The sequence below is a fragment of the Scomber japonicus genome, chromosome 21 (assembly GCF_027409825.1).
Source record: "Scomber japonicus isolate fScoJap1 chromosome 21, fScoJap1.pri, whole genome shotgun sequence".
In the NCBI taxonomy this organism is placed as follows: Eukaryota; Metazoa; Chordata; class Actinopteri; order Scombriformes; family Scombridae; genus Scomber; species Scomber japonicus.
Window position 1 is genome coordinate 14,889,947 of NC_070598.1, and position 20,437 is coordinate 14,910,383.

The 20,437-nt window shown below is 40.4% G+C and overlaps 3 protein-coding genes across 3 annotated transcripts; 2 read left to right on the forward strand and 1 right to left on the reverse strand.

Moving 5' to 3' along the window:
• Positions 1–303: 303 nt before the first annotated feature.
• On the forward strand, positions 304–8,604 carry hgd (homogentisate 1,2-dioxygenase). Its single transcript, XM_053342186.1, has 14 exons — positions 304–458; positions 1,747–1,818; positions 1,999–2,087; positions 2,187–2,292; positions 3,121–3,180; positions 3,269–3,360; positions 3,494–3,528; positions 3,663–3,742; positions 4,033–4,132; positions 4,511–4,635; positions 6,485–6,589; positions 7,171–7,297; positions 7,691–7,872; positions 8,001–8,604. The coding sequence occupies exons 1-14, from the start codon at positions 444–446 to the stop codon at positions 8,142–8,144; spliced, it is 1,332 nt and encodes a 443-aa protein (XP_053198161.1). The 5' UTR covers positions 304–443; the 3' UTR covers positions 8,145–8,604.
• Positions 8,605–10,165: 1,561 nt separating this feature from the next.
• ndufb4 (NADH:ubiquinone oxidoreductase subunit B4) lies at positions 10,166–11,537 on the reverse strand. Its single transcript, XM_053342187.1, has 2 exons — positions 11,345–11,537; positions 10,166–10,315 (listed from the first exon to the last, which is right to left on the reverse strand). The coding sequence occupies exons 1-2, from the start codon at positions 11,519–11,521 to the stop codon at positions 10,166–10,168; spliced, it is 327 nt and encodes a 108-aa protein (XP_053198162.1). The 5' UTR covers positions 11,522–11,537.
• A 116-nt stretch (positions 11,538–11,653) lies between these two features.
• On the forward strand, positions 11,654–12,397 carry LOC128382330 (sperm-associated antigen 16 protein-like). The gene has a single exon (XM_053342330.1). The coding sequence runs from the start codon at positions 11,654–11,656 to the stop codon at positions 12,395–12,397; it is 744 nt and encodes a 247-aa protein (XP_053198305.1).
• Positions 12,398–20,437: the final 8,040 nt, after the last annotated feature.

Sequence of the window (20,437 nt, forward strand, 5' to 3'; positions counted from 1 at the left end):
TTTGTGTTGTCTCGCAAAGGTCATTTCAGGATTGCAGCTGTCGGTGGGCTCTGATATGTGGCCCATCTTTGCCTCATCTATTGATCTATGTCCTGTTTGTAACCTGCATGCACTGTGAGTTTTAAAATGTAGTCTTGCTTCTTGTTTGACTTGGCAGGCACGGAGACTATTCCTTGTTTGCGCACTTTTTGGTCTCGGACCTCGTCCTTTCCCCCTTTGCTAAAGACCCCGCTGTTGCGTCACGGACTCAGTCAGGCTTAATTAAACCCATATTGAGAAAGAGTATAAATCCAACCCCTTTCACTCAGTCCATGCACCGGTATGCTCGTCCTGCAGCGGATTTTGGTAGAGGGAATACTTAAAGAGTCAGGAAAGGAGAGTTGCAAGTTAATTGGTAACTTCTGAAACACTTTGAACAGGCACAAGTTATAACAGACAGCAGAATGGCTGGACTCAAGGTAAGACAGCATATATTTATTCAAAACTATTGTTTATAGTAGAAATGTTTATTCTCTCATGCTTATGCATCATACTTCAGAGTTTCAGAGACACACTGTAGACACATAACCTGCAAACAGGCTGTAATTCAGTGTTATTTAGTAAATAAAGGAAATGTGCACCTCAGTTATTGATGTGTAGGCTGGAGATAAATACCGCAACAGAAATATACAAAGTTGAACTGTGCGTCGATACATCATATCTATAACAGAAGAAGACCGACTGACTGAAGGGCGGTGTTGCTTCCGACCAATCAGAATGCTGCATTTTGCAGCTGCCCAGATGTGGTCTGAAGCGCATAACAATAATATTCAAGTGGAAAAGGAAAAACCTTTTTACATTAATGTTTGAAATGTCAGTTAAAAGTTAGTTAGTTATAATCTGTCCAGCCTTCTACCTGTTAGCAGGTTATTTCCCCCGGTTTGTTATCATGAATATTAATTCATAGAACACTTATGTCTGTTGTCAAAATAATTGGGAACAAGTGAAATTTGTCTCACTCACTTTATTTTGAGTGAAAAAGTTTTCATTCAAGTAATTTTAAGTATGGATGTGACTGAATGATTTGACGCGTGATACACACATACACACATACACACATAACTTACATACACATAAAGTTACCCAAGTCTTGGATTGTGTGTTTCTGCTCGCCATGCGCTTTTTACACAGAATAAACTTACTGTATAAATGGTTTAAAATCCTAATTTACATGAGGGACACACTGGAGCCTCCAAAACGTTTAGGCACGCACTTTGGGCACATGCACGCGCACATATGGAAACCATCGCTGTCTGTGTGTGCGTTTTCTGCAGACTAACAATGACTCAGCAAGACTTTTGCTTTACATTGTGCCAAGTTTCTGTGACAGGAGACATGAGTGCAGTTACCCAGTCCTGTCCAGTGCAGTGAGATAGTGGAGTATTATTCCTATCATAATTTATATATATTTAACAAAAAAGTCCTTAGGAGTTTAGTGTAATTAGTCTGCTTCTGTAATACAATAACACCAAATAATGTGTAACTGCAAGGGGGGAAATTTGCAGCAGTTTGTTGTATCATGAATCTATTGTGAATCAATATGACAACAATTAACAAAAAGACAAGCCTTAATGATAAGCCTTCAAATTTAATTATAACCAGCAAGAACACATTTTTCCTGCATTATAATGAAGCCACACAGTGTTTTCCTGTGTTTTTTTATTTAATTGTCCCTTTAACTTGCCTTAACTTGAGTGTCTCTTGCAGTATATGAGTGGTTTTGGGAATGAGTTCTCTTCTGAAGACCCCCGCTGTCCTGGATCCTTACCTGAAGGACAGGTAATACACTCAAAAACACACATTTTAGGGTTAATTTGGCCTTCATTCATTCAACCATTTACTCATTCATTTTGCCAAATTTGGGGCTGAAGTGAATGGCATGAATACATTATTTGACACAATGGGAGTTAGGAGATATTGTATTGTGATGTCTGAACACAGTGCATTATGTATCTACAGAGCAATCCTCAATTGTGTCCATATGGTCTGTATGCTGAGCAGCTCTCTGGATCTGCCTTCACCTGCCCACGGCCAGCCAACAAGAGGAGGTGTCCATCTCTTTCTCACGCTTTATTCATCCCTTTGTACGATAAATGGATATTAGATGTCATGAATAACTAGACACTGATTGGTTTTCTTGTCTCCAGCTGGTTGTACCGCATACTGCCGTCTGTCAAACATAAGCCTTATACTGCAATGCCCTGTGGGAACCTCACAGAGAACTGGAACGAAGTGGAGCCTGATCCTAACCAGGTATATAAATGCTCAACTTGAGGAGAAGCTGTTCATTTTCTTTTTATATCAACTAGTCAAACTCACTAAAGGCTCTACACTTTTTTCTAAAAATAAACATGCATCTTTACCTGCTCTTACTGGACAGTGGAGTGATATACACAACTAAATAAGCATCAATGTTAAACTTCAGAGAGAAAAAAAACCAAACAGAATTAGTTATTATATTTAAAGGAAGATTTTTTTTTTAATTATTAAGTTTCTTGGATACACTTTGAAGCTAATACAAGCTACAGCTGGTAGCAATACATAATTTAACACATTAAAAACATAAAATCAGGTGATGTTTTTATATTTTTTGAACAAATTAAAGACATACCATGTTAATCAGGGAACATTAGAGGGAGTGTGTTACTTTCAGTCAGAGCTACACTAGCTATTTCCTTTTGTCTCCAAGTAGGCCTATCTACACGAGAACCTTAGTTGTGTGGGTTCAAGCATGAGGAGTGGTTAGATGGTTAGAGTTAGAGGTTGGGGGTTATGGTGACAGCATCAGGGTGTGTGTGTCGTGTTGGTCTGCAAGACCACAGATAGACTCTCCTCCATGTTTCCAGTCTTTGTGCTAAGCTGAGCTAGCCATCTTAAGTAGTACAGAAATCTAAATGTGAAATAACCAAAAAAGTTCTAACTTTAGCAGAAAATCATGTGTTCATGTAGGATAACATTGCACAAGAAGCTAATTGATTAACTGTTTTTTTTACTCTCCCTTAAAACTATTGAGATGAGTTCTTTTAAAAAGCTCTGCATTTACTGAACAATAAGATTCTGACTCTGAGGTTTCTCTCACAGCTGCGATGGCTGCCATTCACCATTCCCAAAGCTACAGTAAAGAAAGTGGACTTTGTGGCTGTAAGTTTAACTCTTCAAAAAATCATATGACTTCATTATTAAGGTTCGCAGTTCATTGATTGGGATTCTTTCTGTCTGGATCTTGCAGGGTCTGCATACTGTCTGTGGTGCTGGGGATACCAAATCTCGGAACGGCATTGCCATCCACATGTACACTTGCAACACCTCCATGGTTGACAGGTGAGTATGTATTTGTGTGCAAATGTGTTCCATCATGTAACAAATAGATTTTCATAGATCATGCAGCTATAAAATCCCTTGTTAGGCTTTGACAATCATTTTCAAGCTCTTTCTTTTTTTCCCCCTGTTCAAGGTGCTTCAACAACTCAGATGGAGACTTTCTGATTGGTGAGGAAACGGGCTGTTGATGTTTTTCACTGTCATCTATCACAGGAACAATGATAGCTCAATCCTCGGTACTTCTTTCCCCTCAAATTTATTTTTCCCCTGTTTATCTTTTTTTTGTCTGTTTGTCTTTCTAGTACCCCAGCAGGGTGAGATCTTGATCACCACAGAGTTTGGGAAGATGATGGTCGAGCCGAACGAGATCTGTGTCATCCAGGTGAGCTCGATGTTTTTCATCTCTGCAGTTTCCCCAGAAATCTACTATTGTGTCTGCAGCCCACCCACACTTACCATATTTAGAAATACATCTTCTGGTACTTTTCAAAAATGACCTTTTGAAATACAGTGGAAAAAGGTTTGAGCTACAGGATATGCGACTGTAACTGTGTTTTTCCAAAAACATTAGTCCATAAACCCACAACTTCCCTCAGCATCGGTACACTCCAAATTTCATACTTAAGAGCTCTAAATTTCTTCTGACCACCACTTCTCATGTCTTCTCTCCAGCAAGGCATGCGCTTCAGTGTGGACGTATTTGGAGAAAGCAGAGGCTATATGCTGGAGGTGTATGGAGCACATTTTGAAATCCCTGACCTTGGACCCATAGGTGTGTGTTTGTATGATGTTTGTGAGTGTAGATATGTGAACTGTGTGTGTATATCCTTCCTTGAAATCCACACACCAACACTGCAGCTACACACTGTTTCTGACGACTTCTTGTCAAGACAAATTTCTCCCCAACTCTGTTAGATAGCCATCATAACCACATATCAATAGTTCCCAATTTGTGAATCTTAATGACTTTAGAGACCTTTCATTTAGCACATTATATTTCTAAGTACTTCGTTGTAAGTCCAAAAACCTGCAAAAAACATACCAGATTCCAATTTGGCTCCGCTGTACGTTGTGTTTAGAGCTAATTGTTAAGATTTTGATATTTTTATGTGTGTGTGCATGTTTATGACTATGTGTATATATTTTGCAGGAGCCAATGGTCTGGCCAACCCTAGAGATTTCCTGTGTCCAGTTGCATGTTATGAGGACCGCAAAGTGGCCACAGGTTACACTGTCATCAACAAGTACCAAGGAAAACTCTTTGCCAGCCAACAGGTGTTTTTTTTAATGACATTTCAATTTGTGTGTGTTCTTGCACTCACACACATACACAGACACTGTATATGGCATATTTGCCCTATTACCCTATTTAGGTTTATGTTTGCTTCAGTAAACGCCATCGAACCGCAACAATGACTAACAGGAAACGGCCCAAATGAGGCATGTGATCCATTAGCTGCTCCTGCCGATTGAATTGCCATCCCTGATGATTTAATATCGAAGCGTTAGCTGTTCCATTCAGCAGGTTTCCGCCTCGACTCCCTTATGAGTCTTAATCACTCATAATTAGTTAAGGCATTCTGGAGTTACAGACAGCGTACCTGCGAAGCTTTGCTTTGTAGGAAAAAACCTTTCCCAAGTTAAGCATTAATTTCAGCATATTTCACTCAGAGAATGATCCTCCCCCTCCTGAAATGTCCTGTTGGGCACATAATTGGATCGACACATAATGTCTGACAGGAGGTTTTTTCTGAGACAGGGAGGAGGGAGGAGGAGAGGTTTGTCAGGGGTGGGGGTTGGGGGGTTGTAACCGTGGAAACCATGTCAGACCACACTATTATTATTCATTGTAGGAAGTACACAAGGGCAAGATACTGTCGTTTTTGAAGCAAAACAAACATTTTCAATCTCTCTCACTGCCTGTTATGCATTGAGGGTCAAAGGTGGAGGCTGCTGGTTGCACCTGACACTCTTTTCCCGGTGTCCACCTTTCCCCGAACCTGGAGGGCGAGGCTACGGGGGTAAGAAAATAAGGTGGGGGCCTCATCTCAGGGAAGATGCTGCTGCTCCCGTCTGGTCCTGCTGTTTTGTTCCCCCGCAGAGTGCTGAAATTGCTCAAATTAACTTATTATTTGCTTGACTGGGCCAATATGTTTGTGTTTTGTGTGCATGTGTGTGCAAGTGCTTGCTCTCTTCCATTTTTCCCTTCATTTTAATCGAATGTAGTGTAGTGGAGTTACCACAGATGAATGTCCAAGTGATTACCTGTGCTGAGTTCCCCAAAGGCCTTTTTTTTAAAGGCAACCACTGTATATTGTGTGTGTGTGTGTGTGTGTGTGTGTGTGTGTGTGTGTGTGTGTGTGTGTGTGTGTGTGTGCGCGCGCGCACACGTGTGTGTGTGTGTGTGTGTGTGTGTGTGTGTGTGTGTGTGTGTGTACCGTTAAGGGTTTTTAGTGTATATTAGTAATATAATGTGCATGAATTAATTTTTGCACATTCCTGTGTATGTAAATGTATGTCTAAGATTTTAATGTTGGTGTGTATTAGCTTCTCAGAGTGTGTAAGTGTATGTGAACATGTGTGTGTAAGGAGCACAGAGGTCACTCAGAAGGCAGCTTGAGTTGTAATGAACTATATTGATTTTAGAGCTGCTGTTGAATGTCTTTTTCGCAGTGACATTATCAGAAAAGAGAAACTATATAAAATTGCTGTGGTTTTAACAATCAAGATAAAGAAATATCTCTGCACCCACTGTTACTACTGCCCCTCCTCCCACCCCCCCATAACTGCGCTGCCGTGAGCGTCAAAATGCTCAAAGTTTGGGAAAGTTTGATTGTGAAGCCAATTACCCCATAATACCTGGAGCCTCGTATCACAAAGAACAGGGGGAATGAAAGAGAAGAAAGAATGAAAGAAGCACACCCTCTTTCACAATCAACCCTTTTCATTATGAACAATTTTTTTTTCTTTATGTCAAACAGTACTCTCTCTGGGAATTTAAGATTACAAAGACATTATTCATTGTTCCTTTTTCCCTGTGAAAAGCTCAATTTAAAGTCTTTTGTGTTTGTTGCTTCAGTAGACTCGTCTTATTTGTTTTGTTCTGTGTGTGCTCTGCACATAGGATTTCTCGCCATTCAATGTGGTCGCCTGGTACGGAAACTACACACCTTACAAATACAACCTGAAGAACTTCATGGTTATCAACTGTGTGGCCTTCGACCATGCGGTGAGAGTCATGTGTTGTCATGTGTTTTTCTTCTTGTTCTTACAGTTGGATGTTTGAGCTTTATTGTGCAGAATGATGCAGAGTTTGACACTAGAGAGTTGTTTTCACATTCATCGGTTGAAAGTGGAAAGTTTCTCTGTGCGCATTGACAATGCAATTTTAAATGACAGACTTACAAGCATGATTTTTGACATCACAAATAGTGTGGAGGTCATTCCTGGCCCAGTATGCAATTTAGACCAGTGGGATGTGGAAACTTGAAGCCTCCAGTACACAAACACTGAGAATGGACTTTACAGTGAAGATATCTTGCGTCTATCAGTAAAGATTTTTAAATTTAAAATATTTGCTTATTTTCAATAAGGGAGAAGCAGTAAATTACTTTTTAAGGATTTTTAAAACGAAAATTTACCATTTTTGTGGATAAAACATGGGACAAAATGTATTACTTCAAGCAGAAAATGATTATGTCCTAAAACATATCTGGACACAGATGCACTCACTGTACATTCAGCATATTCATTGATGCAGTAATTTCTCCCTTACATCTCCCATATTGTCCTGCTTATGATCTTCTACAGGATCCATCTATCTTTACTGTGCTGACTGCCAAATCCACACGACCAGGTGTAGCCATTGCTGACTTTGTCATCTTCCCCCCCAGGTGGGGTGTGGCTGACCACACCTTCCGTCCACCATATTATCACCGTAAGACCACAATAACATACACGTTTTTATGTTTCTTTTTTTGAAGATACAAGTTGAAGGCAAGGCCAAAACAAATCAGTTCTGACAGGTTTTTGGAAGTTTTAAAGACATAGAATTACCATATCTATGTCATTTTCATCTGAATTTGAATTGAAATGGAAAAGTTCAAAAGAAAGAAACAAGCCAGCCACACGCTGACATGTCCATTTATCCAGTCAGTGTCAAGACAGTAGGTGATAACAATCCACCTGCTGTACCTTTTGTCTGTTCTCACCACAGACCTGTAAGGCCACCTAGTGGAAATAAGTGTCAGGCATCATTCTTCAGCTTTCCTTTTAAGCCAAGTATACCATTTCAGTGCTGTGTAACAGCTCCTCCTGCTGGTGTTTCTAGGTAACTGTATGAGTGAATTCATGGGTCTGATCAAAGGCCACTATGAGGCCAAAGAGGAAGGTTTCCAGCCAGGCGGGGCCAGCCTCCACAGCATAATGACCCCACACGGCCCGGATGCTGATTGCTTCGAGAAGAACAGCACTGCTGAGCTCAAACCTGAGAGGGTGGCTGAGGGAACCATGGTAAAAAAAAAAATATGTACACACACCTTCAAGGTCAACAAGAGAAGCAAGAATTACAGGCCCCAAGAGATTTCAATTTTTATTTCACAGTATAAGCATTGAGTAATTATTGTGTCTTTTCCTTCCAGGCGTTCATGTTTGAGTCATCTTTCAGTATGGCTGTGACCAAGTGGGGTCTGGAGACATGTCAGAGGCTTGACAAAAGCTACTATCTGTGCTGGGAATCTCTCCGCAGCCACTTTAATCCCAACTGGAAGCCCAGCAAACAATAGAAAAAAAATGACAGAAAAATGATGAAAAGAAAATCCTATTTTCACTTTAGTACATTTAGTAACCACAAACACAGTATATCTGGTCTCTTTGTGAAATTATATTAGGTAATTTTATGCAGATCACTGAGATTGGATTTTCACTAAAAATCACATCTAGGCTACACAAACAATGACACAAAGCTGTAAAGGTCCGTCATACAGAACATGCTCTTTGCGGGTTTCTCCTTCTTTTAGTTTAAAGATTAAACGCATCATAAAACGGACACTTCCAATTTCCTGGAAAACTGAATCTTTAAAGTTTTAGAGAAGACATAAAATATCCCTCCTCTTATAAATGAAAAAGGAAATTCATGAGCACAAATTGACTCCTCAGTGCACCCTTAAGCTTTGCCATTACAGCTGTCTTGGTCTGGTCTGACCCAGCTAATGTTAACAATTAAATATATTCCTGTATCACCAATGTCATTGACTTGAATACCTTTCTTCATTTACCATCATCCCAAGATTTTTCACTTAGTAAAAGTCTTATTTGAAAAGGTGACATCCTCATGCACTTGTTGGTGCGAACATAATGTAACCAATAAAGCTATCATAATTTTAAGTAATCTTGTGTCTCCTATTAAATAAAAAGCATTTCTCTTGTTTAGTGATATTACACTGGTGGATACATAACATTGATCCTTGTTTTTGTGATTTCCGCTGGTGTTGTTAAACGTAAACCCTCTCCAGATGACTCCAAATTAAGCCTGCTTGAGTTTGTGTGTCTCTAAATTGTACACGTATTTACAATATTGTGCATTTTTCCCCGACGTTCACTCAGAAATCAAAACCAAATGGTATGTTTTTGACAATATAATTTTATTTGGCTAATAATTACAAGCACTGACATCACAAGAACATAGAGGAGGTCTTTACATATCGGAGCTCATGATGACAAATTGAACTTGCGCTGGAGGGTTCCAGCTTTAATCTGCTCCTCCTTCCTATCCTGTGAAACGACAAACAGATGATGGGTTAGTACAGTTTCCATGGCAACAAAGTCATATCACCCTCTTCACCTTCTGGACATTTTCTTAACGGCATGTTTTATGTGAGGGTTTTATGATTTTCAAGCAGTTTTTTTCCCTTCCAGCTGGGAGAGAGAGGACCATGATAGCCAGCAGTGTGACAATTGTACCAAATTCTCACTGGAATTTCTATTGTCAGGGATTTAAAGGGTGAATCTCCATGACAATGGGGGAGAAAATGAAAGCAGGCAGCGTTTCAAATGATGCCTTCATTTCTAATGTGAATGGAACTGTGATAAAAAAGAAATCCAGATCAACTATGCAACTACGAGCCTAAAGAGTCCAATCCTCAACTAAATTGCTTTCATAGGGTACCATTCATGACCAAGTATCATTTTAGCCAAAAGATAGCATCCTCAGTGTATCAAGATTTGCTAATAAAACTGATATTAATATTTTAACTTGGTGAAATGACCTCATGTTCTCATGCTGGATTGCTCACTGCATTATGTCAACTAAAATCACTGACACACTGACCACCGGTTTGGCACAGCAGACAGTTGTAACGTAAAGAAGTGATATAAAGCTAATACAGCTGCAGCACACCAGAGGTCCTACTGGCAAAGGACTTCAACCTGCAAAGCATGTGTGCACAGATTCTTGTCTTTTTGTTTATCCTGCTCTGATTCTCATCATTTGCTCTTTTACACAGCCTGAGGAAACTCAGAGGTGCTGAAACATGGAACATATTAATTGATTAATTAATTAATTAATTAACTATCTTAACACTTAGTCATCTGAATGAAAACTATTTCAAGTGTTCCCATGCTTGATGTATTTCATGTTCAGGGTACAGGCAGGCCATGTGTCATTGTCTCTGTAGTATTGAAACATGCATACTAGTATTCTTCTGCATTTCTATACTCACTAAACCTGCAGTCTCACAGGTGACACGTCATTCATTAAACAACTCATAATGTATCAAGCAAAGTAGAAGAGTAGTACAGTCTTTTCTCATACCCTGTCTGTCTTGAAGACGTAGTAAAGGACAAAGAGAGGCACAACTCCAAACATTGCACCGATCAGAGAGGTCTTGTATGTGGGCTTGAAGTACGTGTAGGGGTTGGTGCGTGCATACACCCAGCGTGTCAGGGCAGGGTCTTCCTGTAAAGACACATGAATGCAATTAATTTTCAATGATATCCCATTAGCATAAGCTATTTGCCCCCATGGAAAACAACATTATTCACAACAGTTAGTATTGATTGGTGTTGACCATAGAGAAAGGTGTAGTTACAGTTTGTAAATAAAATGTTTAAAAAGTTGTTTTGACTTCAGGGTCACTGGGTTACAGCTTACTGGGAAACTTTAATAAAAATGGAGCCATTGTTAATATCATTAGTAACACCTGTGCTTTTCCTTCTATGGCAAGTCAAAAACCTACTGTGAAAAAGGCCTATGGACAATAATACATGATACACATGACATAAGAAGAATAGCAACCCAAAGTTAAATGCATTTTGGTCATGGTAAATACTTTCAGATGTGAATGACAACTAACAACTGGCAGCTGATTCATTTCAACTTGACTAATTGAAGCAGCTGGGATTTATCAGTCTGGACTTGGATGAGTTTACTTGTATGGTTAAGACATCTATATATACACACACCTGTATCATCACTACCATTTCAAATGTGTTATTTTGCTAAAATGTAGCACTCTGTGATGCGTTCACTTGTGTGGCTAGTGGATGGTAACCATAAGAAGGGAAATGTCATTGACAGTACATACCGTGGCTGAGTTTCAACTTGCTTACAGGGACTGGTTAAAGAGGGAATCACTAAAACTGAGCGTATAACTTATTGCCTTCACATTAAATGTGATAAAGTTGTGATAACCTATTTCTAAAGCCTGAATGCGTTTTGAAGCATTGTGTTAGTTAGTCGAATTATAACAGCCGTCTTCTCGTGTTGGAAAGCTAAAGTTAAGCTAACGTTTGTCCAAAATACAACCTTCCTGTTATCATACTACACATAACCTGAATGCACATAGATATGGATAATACCCTATACTAAAACTATTATTTCCTAAACCTGGGCTGTTGTGACTTCTATGTGCAGTAACATGCTAGTTAGCATCCCGGGAAGTAGCTAGAGCCATTTTAAAAGGTGACATTGCTGCCTTGCACTTACAATGAGCTCTTTTCTGTGAGGGTTATTGAGTTGCATCTGGTACTGCCTCTTCAGATTGGCTCGTAGTGCGGCCCTGTCCTCTTCGGCCCGTCGTATATCCGGAGAAAGGTTGAAATACTCATTTGGATCCAATGTTTTTGGCCGGGTAGCCAAGGGCGCCTCTCGGTAGTCCGCCATGATTGTTTGATGACGGAAGGAGGAGCTCAGAGGCAACACGTGAATTCGTGAAGTCTCGCGTTGAATGCCGGACTCGTAGTCACCATAGCAACCAAAAGCTTTCTCTTGTCACCGGATCAATCAAACTCAACTATGAGCGCTGCTAAGAAAAATCAAGAACAAGCGGACGCAGCTGACAGCGATGATGACTTCCAGTATGAAGAAGTGTCTGTAGACGATGACTGGAGTTTGACAGAGGGGGAGGAGGACTTGGAGGCGACGGTGAAAGCCATCCAGACCCAGGCAGAAGCCAGTACAGGCTCCGGTAGTGAACGTTCTGAAGCCGTGGACGTCTTTTTACGCAACTTTCTCAGCCAAATGGGAATGAAAGAGACGCTGGACTGTTTTCAAACGGAGTGGACAGAGATGAAGCAGAAAGGACAGCTGGATACAGAGCGGGTGGGTGTAGTACCGGACTGGTACATGAGAAACCAGCGTCTGGACAGCGAGCTGAGAAACGCGCATCGTGAGATGGAGCAGTACAGGCTGGCAGCTTGCACCGCAGCTGAGACACTAGTGAGGGCCCAGAGAGCCAGAGACTTCCACCGCATGCAGCATAAACGTGTTGTCCAGGAGAAAAACATGCTCATCGAGCAGATAAAGAAGACCAGGGATCAGTGCAGCAGCTATGAACCTGCAATAAAGCGGATGAATGAAAAACACCAAACCCTTATGAGGCAGACCATGCGGGTGACTTTGGAGAGGGACAAGGTGTTGGAGCAGGCATCTCAACACAACACTATCCCTCCTCCACGTGAGCCCTCCTCTAAAGACAAGGAGCTGAAAGGAGATATAAAACCATCTAGTGACCAAGCCAAGTCCTCATACATCTGCTAACCCCAAAAAGGAGTCAGACTAGAGAGCAGCCAGTGAAAGCAGAATGTTCCTTGAAATAAATATTAGGCCTCTTGTAGTGTAACTCTCCTAATGTATGCTGTTTTTCCTCACAGCACACCACAGTTTTGAGAAATCAACACTAAATTTTGTATGACTTTCTGGTTTTAATGTACCACAATCAGGGCACAAGCCAAAATGCTGCCAAATGCTGGTAAAATATGCAAGTGGCTGGCAGATTTTCTACACTCCACCCTTTACAGGCATAATAAATGTGTGTAATAAGACTTTACCCCCAAAGTTACACAATAATATAAAAATATGTGTACATAGTTTATATTATGTCTCATTCCAATTGGAATACACATGCCATAACTTTTATTTGTATTATTTTGCCTGAATGTTGAAGGTAACAACGTGTTTAATTTAGTATTAATTAGTTTTATTAGAAGACTCATACCTATCATTGTCCCTGCCAGTCAAAGGCAGACTGTTATTCTTCTAGCAACACACACACACACACACACACACACACACACTGATTTCAAGAGCATATCTTTAGATTACATCCACATTTTTCATATAATACAAGATATTATATCACATAAGTCCCTAAGGTGTCTTCTTATATTGGAAATATACTACTTCGCTCACCTTGTCCCACACCATAAACCCAGACGTGGGCTTGTTCCTCAGACTCAATTACAAAGTGTTTTGTTTTTTTGATGTAAGAAATTTGCTTGTAAGTTTTGCTGTCATCATTTTGAGTTTCTTGCAAAAGCCTATTCTTTTTCACATGTTCACACCTTTGCTCTCAAATGTGTGATGATGAAATTTATGCTGATTTGGTTCGGCACAAGTAAGATTAAGTGGGTTGTTGTGGCACCTTGAAACTTCACTGTTCAGGTGTGAAAGACCTCCAGAGGGAACAGTCCCAGAGTCTGATGTTGCTTGATGTAGAATAGGCAGATTTATATATCCAGTATCATTAAAATAAAAGTAAGTCATATGCATGCACCTTTGAGCGTTTGCTTTTTTGCTAATCTACATTCCAATGAAAATGGAGTAAAAAGTGAATTGACTTATTTTTCAGTCTGTCATAGCTGGTGGTTGAAGTTGAGACATGTTGCTTTCCAGGATAAAACCACACGAGGGCAATCTCTTGCAACATTTAGTCACTATTGAGTGAATATTGGGGAGCTGAAGCTTCAAGCCAGCACAGAGACTGGGGATTAGTAACAGCAGGAGAGAGGAATCTGCTGCGCTGTACTCAAAGATAAAACCAGTCAAGTACCAGTGCCATTCCAGCTCATAAGAGAACTAATTTTCCCATTGACAACCACAGAACTGGCACCGCTTGCCAGGGGATGGTCTGGAGTCTAAATAAGCTGCTATTTTTAGAGTAGGCAGTTCATTATGTGCAGTGAAATGACACTAGCCTTATGCAAAGATGGTTTTAATTTTTGGCACTGTGCAGAGGAATGCAGGTTTCCTCCCTTCTTGCAGGGCTATTTTAGCTTGTACGAGAGTTCATCTTTTTTTTTGTACTTTTTATTCCACTATGGTTATGGAATTTAGGTAAAGCCGACTGTCATTTACAGTATATTTATATGCCCTAGTCTCCACCGCAGTCCAGGCCCTGACTCGTCTCCAGTCTGCCTTAAATGCTTTCCAATTATCACTCTTTGATCACAGACTAGTTTTAAAATGCAGAAAAGACCAGGTACAAAGTATTCTCCACCTCCACCAGTGACTCTAACAATCCTGCCATTAAAACTTTAAACGGCACCTATATTACTTTTGCTGAGTCATACAAATACTTTTGGCTAGTCAGCAGGCTATCATTAAAGATTCATATTTAACAACTCAGAAATGAAAAGTCAAATTAGGCTGTATAAAATTAAAGGTTTTCAGTCTTCTTCTGACTGTAAGACTACGCAGTCAACCTGCATGTCTGTGCTTGACTATTATTCAGTATTGTCATGCTGCCCCATCATCACCTCAGCAGTTAAACCCTGTGTATCATAATGTATTATACTTTACCACTGATGACAAAGTTCAAACTCATTATTGTTCTCTGTATCACAAGGTTGGTTAGACTTCCTGACCAACAGGAAGAAATAGTCATATCATGTTATTCATCTGTAAAGCTCTGCTGTTTCTCTCATTATTTACTAACTTCTTAACCTCAGATATCCCTCATCTTCACACGAATGTTGGCAGAACTGGTTTCAGGCGCCTTGGAGTGAGCCACAAACTACCCTCAAACTTGAGTCTTATATTTCTCTTGGAGATTTTAAAGCTTAATTATCTGATGTTTTTATGTTTGTCATTGTTTTCATTCATTCCTGGTTTATTCTGTACCAGTGTTGTTTCTGTTGGCTGGTTGTCTTATGATTATTTCTTAGTTTTGGGTCTCTCTTGGAAAAAAGGGTTTGGGTTAGGGTTACGGTTAGGGTTAGGGTTAGTTAAAAAAGATCTCAATCTCAATCTCAATGAGATTGCCAGATTAAATTTAAAGAATTGCCCTCTTCACCTATATCTTAGTTGCATGCCAGTTGGATTATGTAAAAACGTGTCTTTCTCTCTATCTGCACTTTATGTTAGAGTGGTACAGAGATGCTGAGAGCGTTCTTTGATCCAGAGAGGCCCAGGCGTAACTACAGTACGTGACACCAAATGATTTATTGTCCACTCAGGACCTCTAAAGTACCACCTGCTCTTTCGAAAAAACATCCATTTACGACTTCAACAATTCTATGTGAGATCACACTCCTGGGCCAACAAGCCTCCCCTCTTTTTCCATAATGTTCAGAGCAAGATTTGGCCTCAAATTAACTTGGAGGTGAAGTTTTGGGAAGTTTCCAAGTTGTGGGCACAATAACCACAAATGTCTTCTTTTTTCCCCCTGAGTCAGCTCCTGCTTCTACAGCCCTTTATGCATATCCCTTCACAGAACATTTGCTATTTCTTTATCGTAGATCAGTGATGCTGACATTTATTTTGACGCACTGGCTGTGCAAAGCCTTTGACAGATAACAGAGATGCGAAACAGATATGAAGGATGTTACAGCCTGAGAGATGCTGAAGGAATGAAAAGGCAGAGATGATTTCTATCAGCACTACCTTGCAAGTCTTAATCATTCCCTGTAATCAGGAGTCATTTTTTGCTGTTTTGGTCTTCTAAAATTACTTCTACATGAAAGTGAAGTTTCTTTTTCGACCACAAGCTCAAAGTACTTTTATTCTTCACCAAAGATCCCTGAAGGGGTTTGTAGACTTAGAGACAATGACCTAATCTGTTATGCTGCCTTCTTAATCATAATATTTCCTGGCTCAGAGACTCCATGACTCTGTTGCCCTTGAGGAATGTAACTGAGGAATTTTATGTTCCTTTCCACCCTTGTTTTCATCTGCAGTCCATAATTGTGCCAGTTTAAGGCCCTTGTAATTTTCACAAATGGTTGCAAAGTCAATAAGGTGGTGGCTGGAGACAGGAGGCTTTCTATTTCCAGCCAGCATGTCATACCAACCAAGCCCCCATGAGCTTCTCCAGCCTGTATCTTTCCCATCCTCTAGTGCTTCAGCTCTGAGGAGACGTGGTTGTCTCTCACAACCTTTATAAGAGGTTTTCAACTTTGTGGCTCCATCTTAAATGCCTCAGGCTTATTGGGATTCCTCCCCTGCCTGCCCGACTCCCTGTGCTGCCTTCTCAGCTCTTCTTTTCACTGACAGCCCTGTCCACTTCACAGCCTGCCACGACCTTTGTGTCATACCAAAGAGGAAGGAGAATGAGAGAAAGAAAACTCACGTTCCTGCCTCCGTGCCTGTTTCTCACTATTAAACGTTTGTCGCAACTGAATTAGACCAGCTTTGAAAGATTTATTCAGAGATACAGATTCAGAGAGTTACCAGTCATCTTATATGATTTTTTGGCACTTCTTTCTTCGAGATATATTCTTTAGAAATGCTCCTCCCTCAATTCATCATGAATTCCTTCTGCCACCCTATTTTAATCTATCGCTATTAAATTGATTCCCCTGTCTGGAAGTATTCCCCTCTTTATAAATCAGCTTTCTGTGGACCCATATAGTGGGCAGCGGGTCAAACTCAGCAATATTTTCTGCTTTAGTGTACCGAGCGGGGCAAAGATTGGCTCATGGCAGTGACTCAGCAGGCAATCGTCATCTTCAAGGAGGGCTACAAAGATAAATTGCCCAGAAACAGAATTGATAAAACACAACGTTTTTCTCTCAGCCCTGCTCATCTCACCACTTGGCCACTACGTGAATTTTCTAAATTTTTTGTGGCAATATTCACTCCAAGCCACGAGGCATTTACTGCCTGAAAATTACTGATGTTGAAGGATATGGGAGACCCTGAGCACTCAGGATCAGCATCCAGAATTTTGCTGTTGGCACATGAACAACATATAAAATCTATTTTGGTAAAAAAATTACTTTTTTATTGTTTTATTGGATGACCTCATAAATCCACACTGGTTTAACTAAACCAACACTGTTTTTCCCCCAATTCCTAATATTTTATGTTGATGAGTAATTTTGTAAATATGGCCAAGGCTACACTGACAACCAAGAAAAGCAGACCCCAGAACCCCAGTCACTCCACACCAACTGACTGTACTACTCTCATTAAAGGTAAAAACTCTTATTTATTGTCTTCAATATCACTCTCTTATCTACTCATATGACTTGCACCATGAAAGCAAAGAAGTGTATTTCCCCAAATTAGCTGCAAATTTGTTAAAGAATTTGCACCAATAAACTAGGCTAACTAAAAAAAACCCACAAAGATGGATGCATCATTAAACCTAATGTTATGGCAGTGGACTTCTTCTAGTTTGAAGCTAAAAGGCAATACATTCTGGTGCCAGGTAGTATTATCCCAGCACAGGACTACTCGTTTGTTTCTGGGTTTCTGGAGGTGTCACTAAGGACCTAACAACAAATTGTTGCCTCAAGGTCGCCTAGCATCCAGCTATGATCATGGTTGTCAATAATCTATATGTACAATGTATAATGCCAGTTACAAGGAACACCATATGATTATATCATTAAGACGTTCAAATTAATGTATGAATGATAATAGTTTCATGTAAATTTGAAGATATTTTAGTGACAAAACAAAGGGATTGTAGGTGGCAGACAGCCTCTGGATGTGTAGACCGAGGCTTTGTTTATACGAAGAGCCTAACAGAGCCAGCAAAAGTCAATGAATTCTGCATTGGCCCATAAATCCACCCCTTCCTCCCTGTTGCTATACATGTTGAAAGGTCAGCAGGCTGATGTATCGAGCTGACATCACAACACTGTTAGTGAGGAGTTACACATATTACACATGCATCTCTGCATCTCTCTCTTTCTCTGTCTTTTCTTCATTAGGGCCTGTGTGCTGTGACAGGGCCGGGCCACTGTGACAGCCATTGGGGGACGTTTTGACAGGCCAAGTTAGGGAGGCTGTTTGTGGGAGGTGATGTCAGGCCAGAGAGGAGTGACACGAGTGAGGGAAGACAGCCAACGCCCTGTATCTGATCTGATGGGAAGTGGCAGGAGATGAAGAGAAGGAGCCAAATTCAGCCTGAAAGCGCGGTCACAGTCTGAGGTCAGCTTGAAAAGAGAATAGAAGAGAAGAACTATTCCAGGAATACTGAGTAGGGAATACCTTTTCTTGGCTGTCAACCATAAATAAATCTTGTTATATTCACTACTGTCAAGGCTTGATGGTGGGAAGTTAAAGTAACATTTCAGTTTAACACAGTGTGTGCCATTTTTTATAGTTCCCATGATCATTTCTGTTGGGTTGGGGTTGTTTTGCTCTAACCAATCAGTAGTGAATGATGTATCCCTTCAGCTGTCAATTTGAGTTACTGCTTGTAGCAGTTAGCTTAAAGTTTTTCACATTAATCAAATAAATGAGTTAATGTCATAGTTGCTAATTCTGTAACTTGAAAGAAAATAACTTGGACAGCTGCGTCATCCACAATTGTCCCCATTTTTCTTTCCATGAATGTAGCTAAGATGACATCCAAGTTCTTAATCATGCCCACTAAGTTCTGAACATTGAAATGTTTCTGTAACTAAAATGGCCATTAGTGAGCACAACACCAGACCTAATCTGGAACAAGGCTAAATTTGGCTAAACTGGAGTTTTTTATGATCACCCGACTGCTAATGTTGCACCCCATCAAACTTCAATATTGCTGCATCACCATCTTGGTGATGAGAATGTTGTTATAACAATAAAAAAAGTGATGGCTAAGGCTAAAGCTACAAAAATAAGACCCATGTTGTAATAAGCTTGAATTATCCTTTAAACAACACTATGATTCATTTATGATAAAAAATAAAGAACATGGTATAAACTGCTTCAATACGGAATGGTTCTGCAAGATTACAGAGTAGTTCCTGTCTCAGAGTTGAACCCATCATCCTTCAGGATACGTTTCTTCCTTCTGCTAATGTAGAACTTGTTTTTGACTGTCTTCATCCCACATCGCATGTTGTTTGGGATGAGATACTCCTGTCAACAAGAAACTAATACTTACGCAGTGGTTTCCAGTGCCTGAAAAGGATGCTGACTCTAAGCCACTAAGTACATGTGAACGTGACCTTCTATGGGAAATTCTGACATATCACTACGCTTGCACCATTTCCTACCACAATCCTATAGATTGAAGGCTTTTAGATGATTCTGTTAGGAGTGATTATTGCCAGCTTTGTTCTCAAGGCAATGCCTGAATCCAAAGGAAAGTGGAAACAATGCCACACACCATTACACAACCACAAATGACTGGAGAAAAGCTATAAGGATTCTCTTTGTGTTGACCACACATGGTGACACATGTTCATATTGAAGAGTGAGTCTTTATTTAACATTTACATCACCAGAGAAAATGAGTTTATATGGCTGATTTCTCTTTATGAGGTGTCTGTGAGCAGTAATATTGCTTTGTGGGAAGGATCTGTTTGTGTGTGAGCTGCCTGCGACTGATGCACACACTCGGACACTTTTGCCTTGTTCCATCAGCTCATCAACGGAGGAGTTTCCCAGGATGCATTAGCCCAAGGGTAGAGTCAGTGATACCGTGCTGGCAGCTGTCACAGCACAGTGTGTGTGTGTGTGTGTGTGTGTGGTTGCAGAGATGATGACAGATGACTGAGGCTGTGTCTCTCCTGTTGCTTCTAAATAGGAATAATAAGACCGTGGCCATCTGAGCATTGCTGTTTCAGAGAAATCAGAATGGCATCCATGGGGTGGTTTGTCACCAAGACGACGGTGTGACAGCTCACAACCGGCTAATCCAGGTTATCTGACGGCAGGGTCATCAGCTTTGGACCTTACACTTGTCTATATTCCCTCCGTGCTCCCAGGGGGAGCTGCTGAAGCATATTCAGCCTCAATTATGCGCTTCAAGGAAAATGCCGAGTTTATAAATAACATTTTGTTGTGTTAATTTTCTTTTTCTCTGTGTTTGTGTCTGTAAAGCCGTAAAAATTACACTGTGAGTACTGCATACCTACGTCACGAGCTGAGGGCTTTGATTAGTAAATGAGCGGAGGATGAGTCATCCTGTTCACTTAGATTGTCTTGCACTTTTGCACAGGCTCATTTTCCTCATCAGATTGCCTCACACTCTGTATTTTCTGGTGGCTTCACTTTGTGTGGGCCTGAGTACAGTTTTAGATATCAGTTTGGCTGCTTTTATTTTTAACCCAGCAACCACTCAGCACTCAGCTACACTGTCTTGTTTCACAGGTAATTTGTTTAATGTCAGTCCATTCTGATAGGCTGTAAATAGGTAGACACCCAGTTGCAGAGCTGCTCGTAAAGATCTGATTTTGTGCATATATTGACGTCAGTGTCCTGCAGAAATACTCAAACCAATCTTCTGGTCCAGACCATACTGTGTTTCCATTTCTGGCCAAATGAATTAAAAATGACACAAGGTATTTAAATAGACAAAGTTTGACTCCTGAAACAGATGGTCTGAACTACATTTAGATTTTTTTTCTCTTTGACACG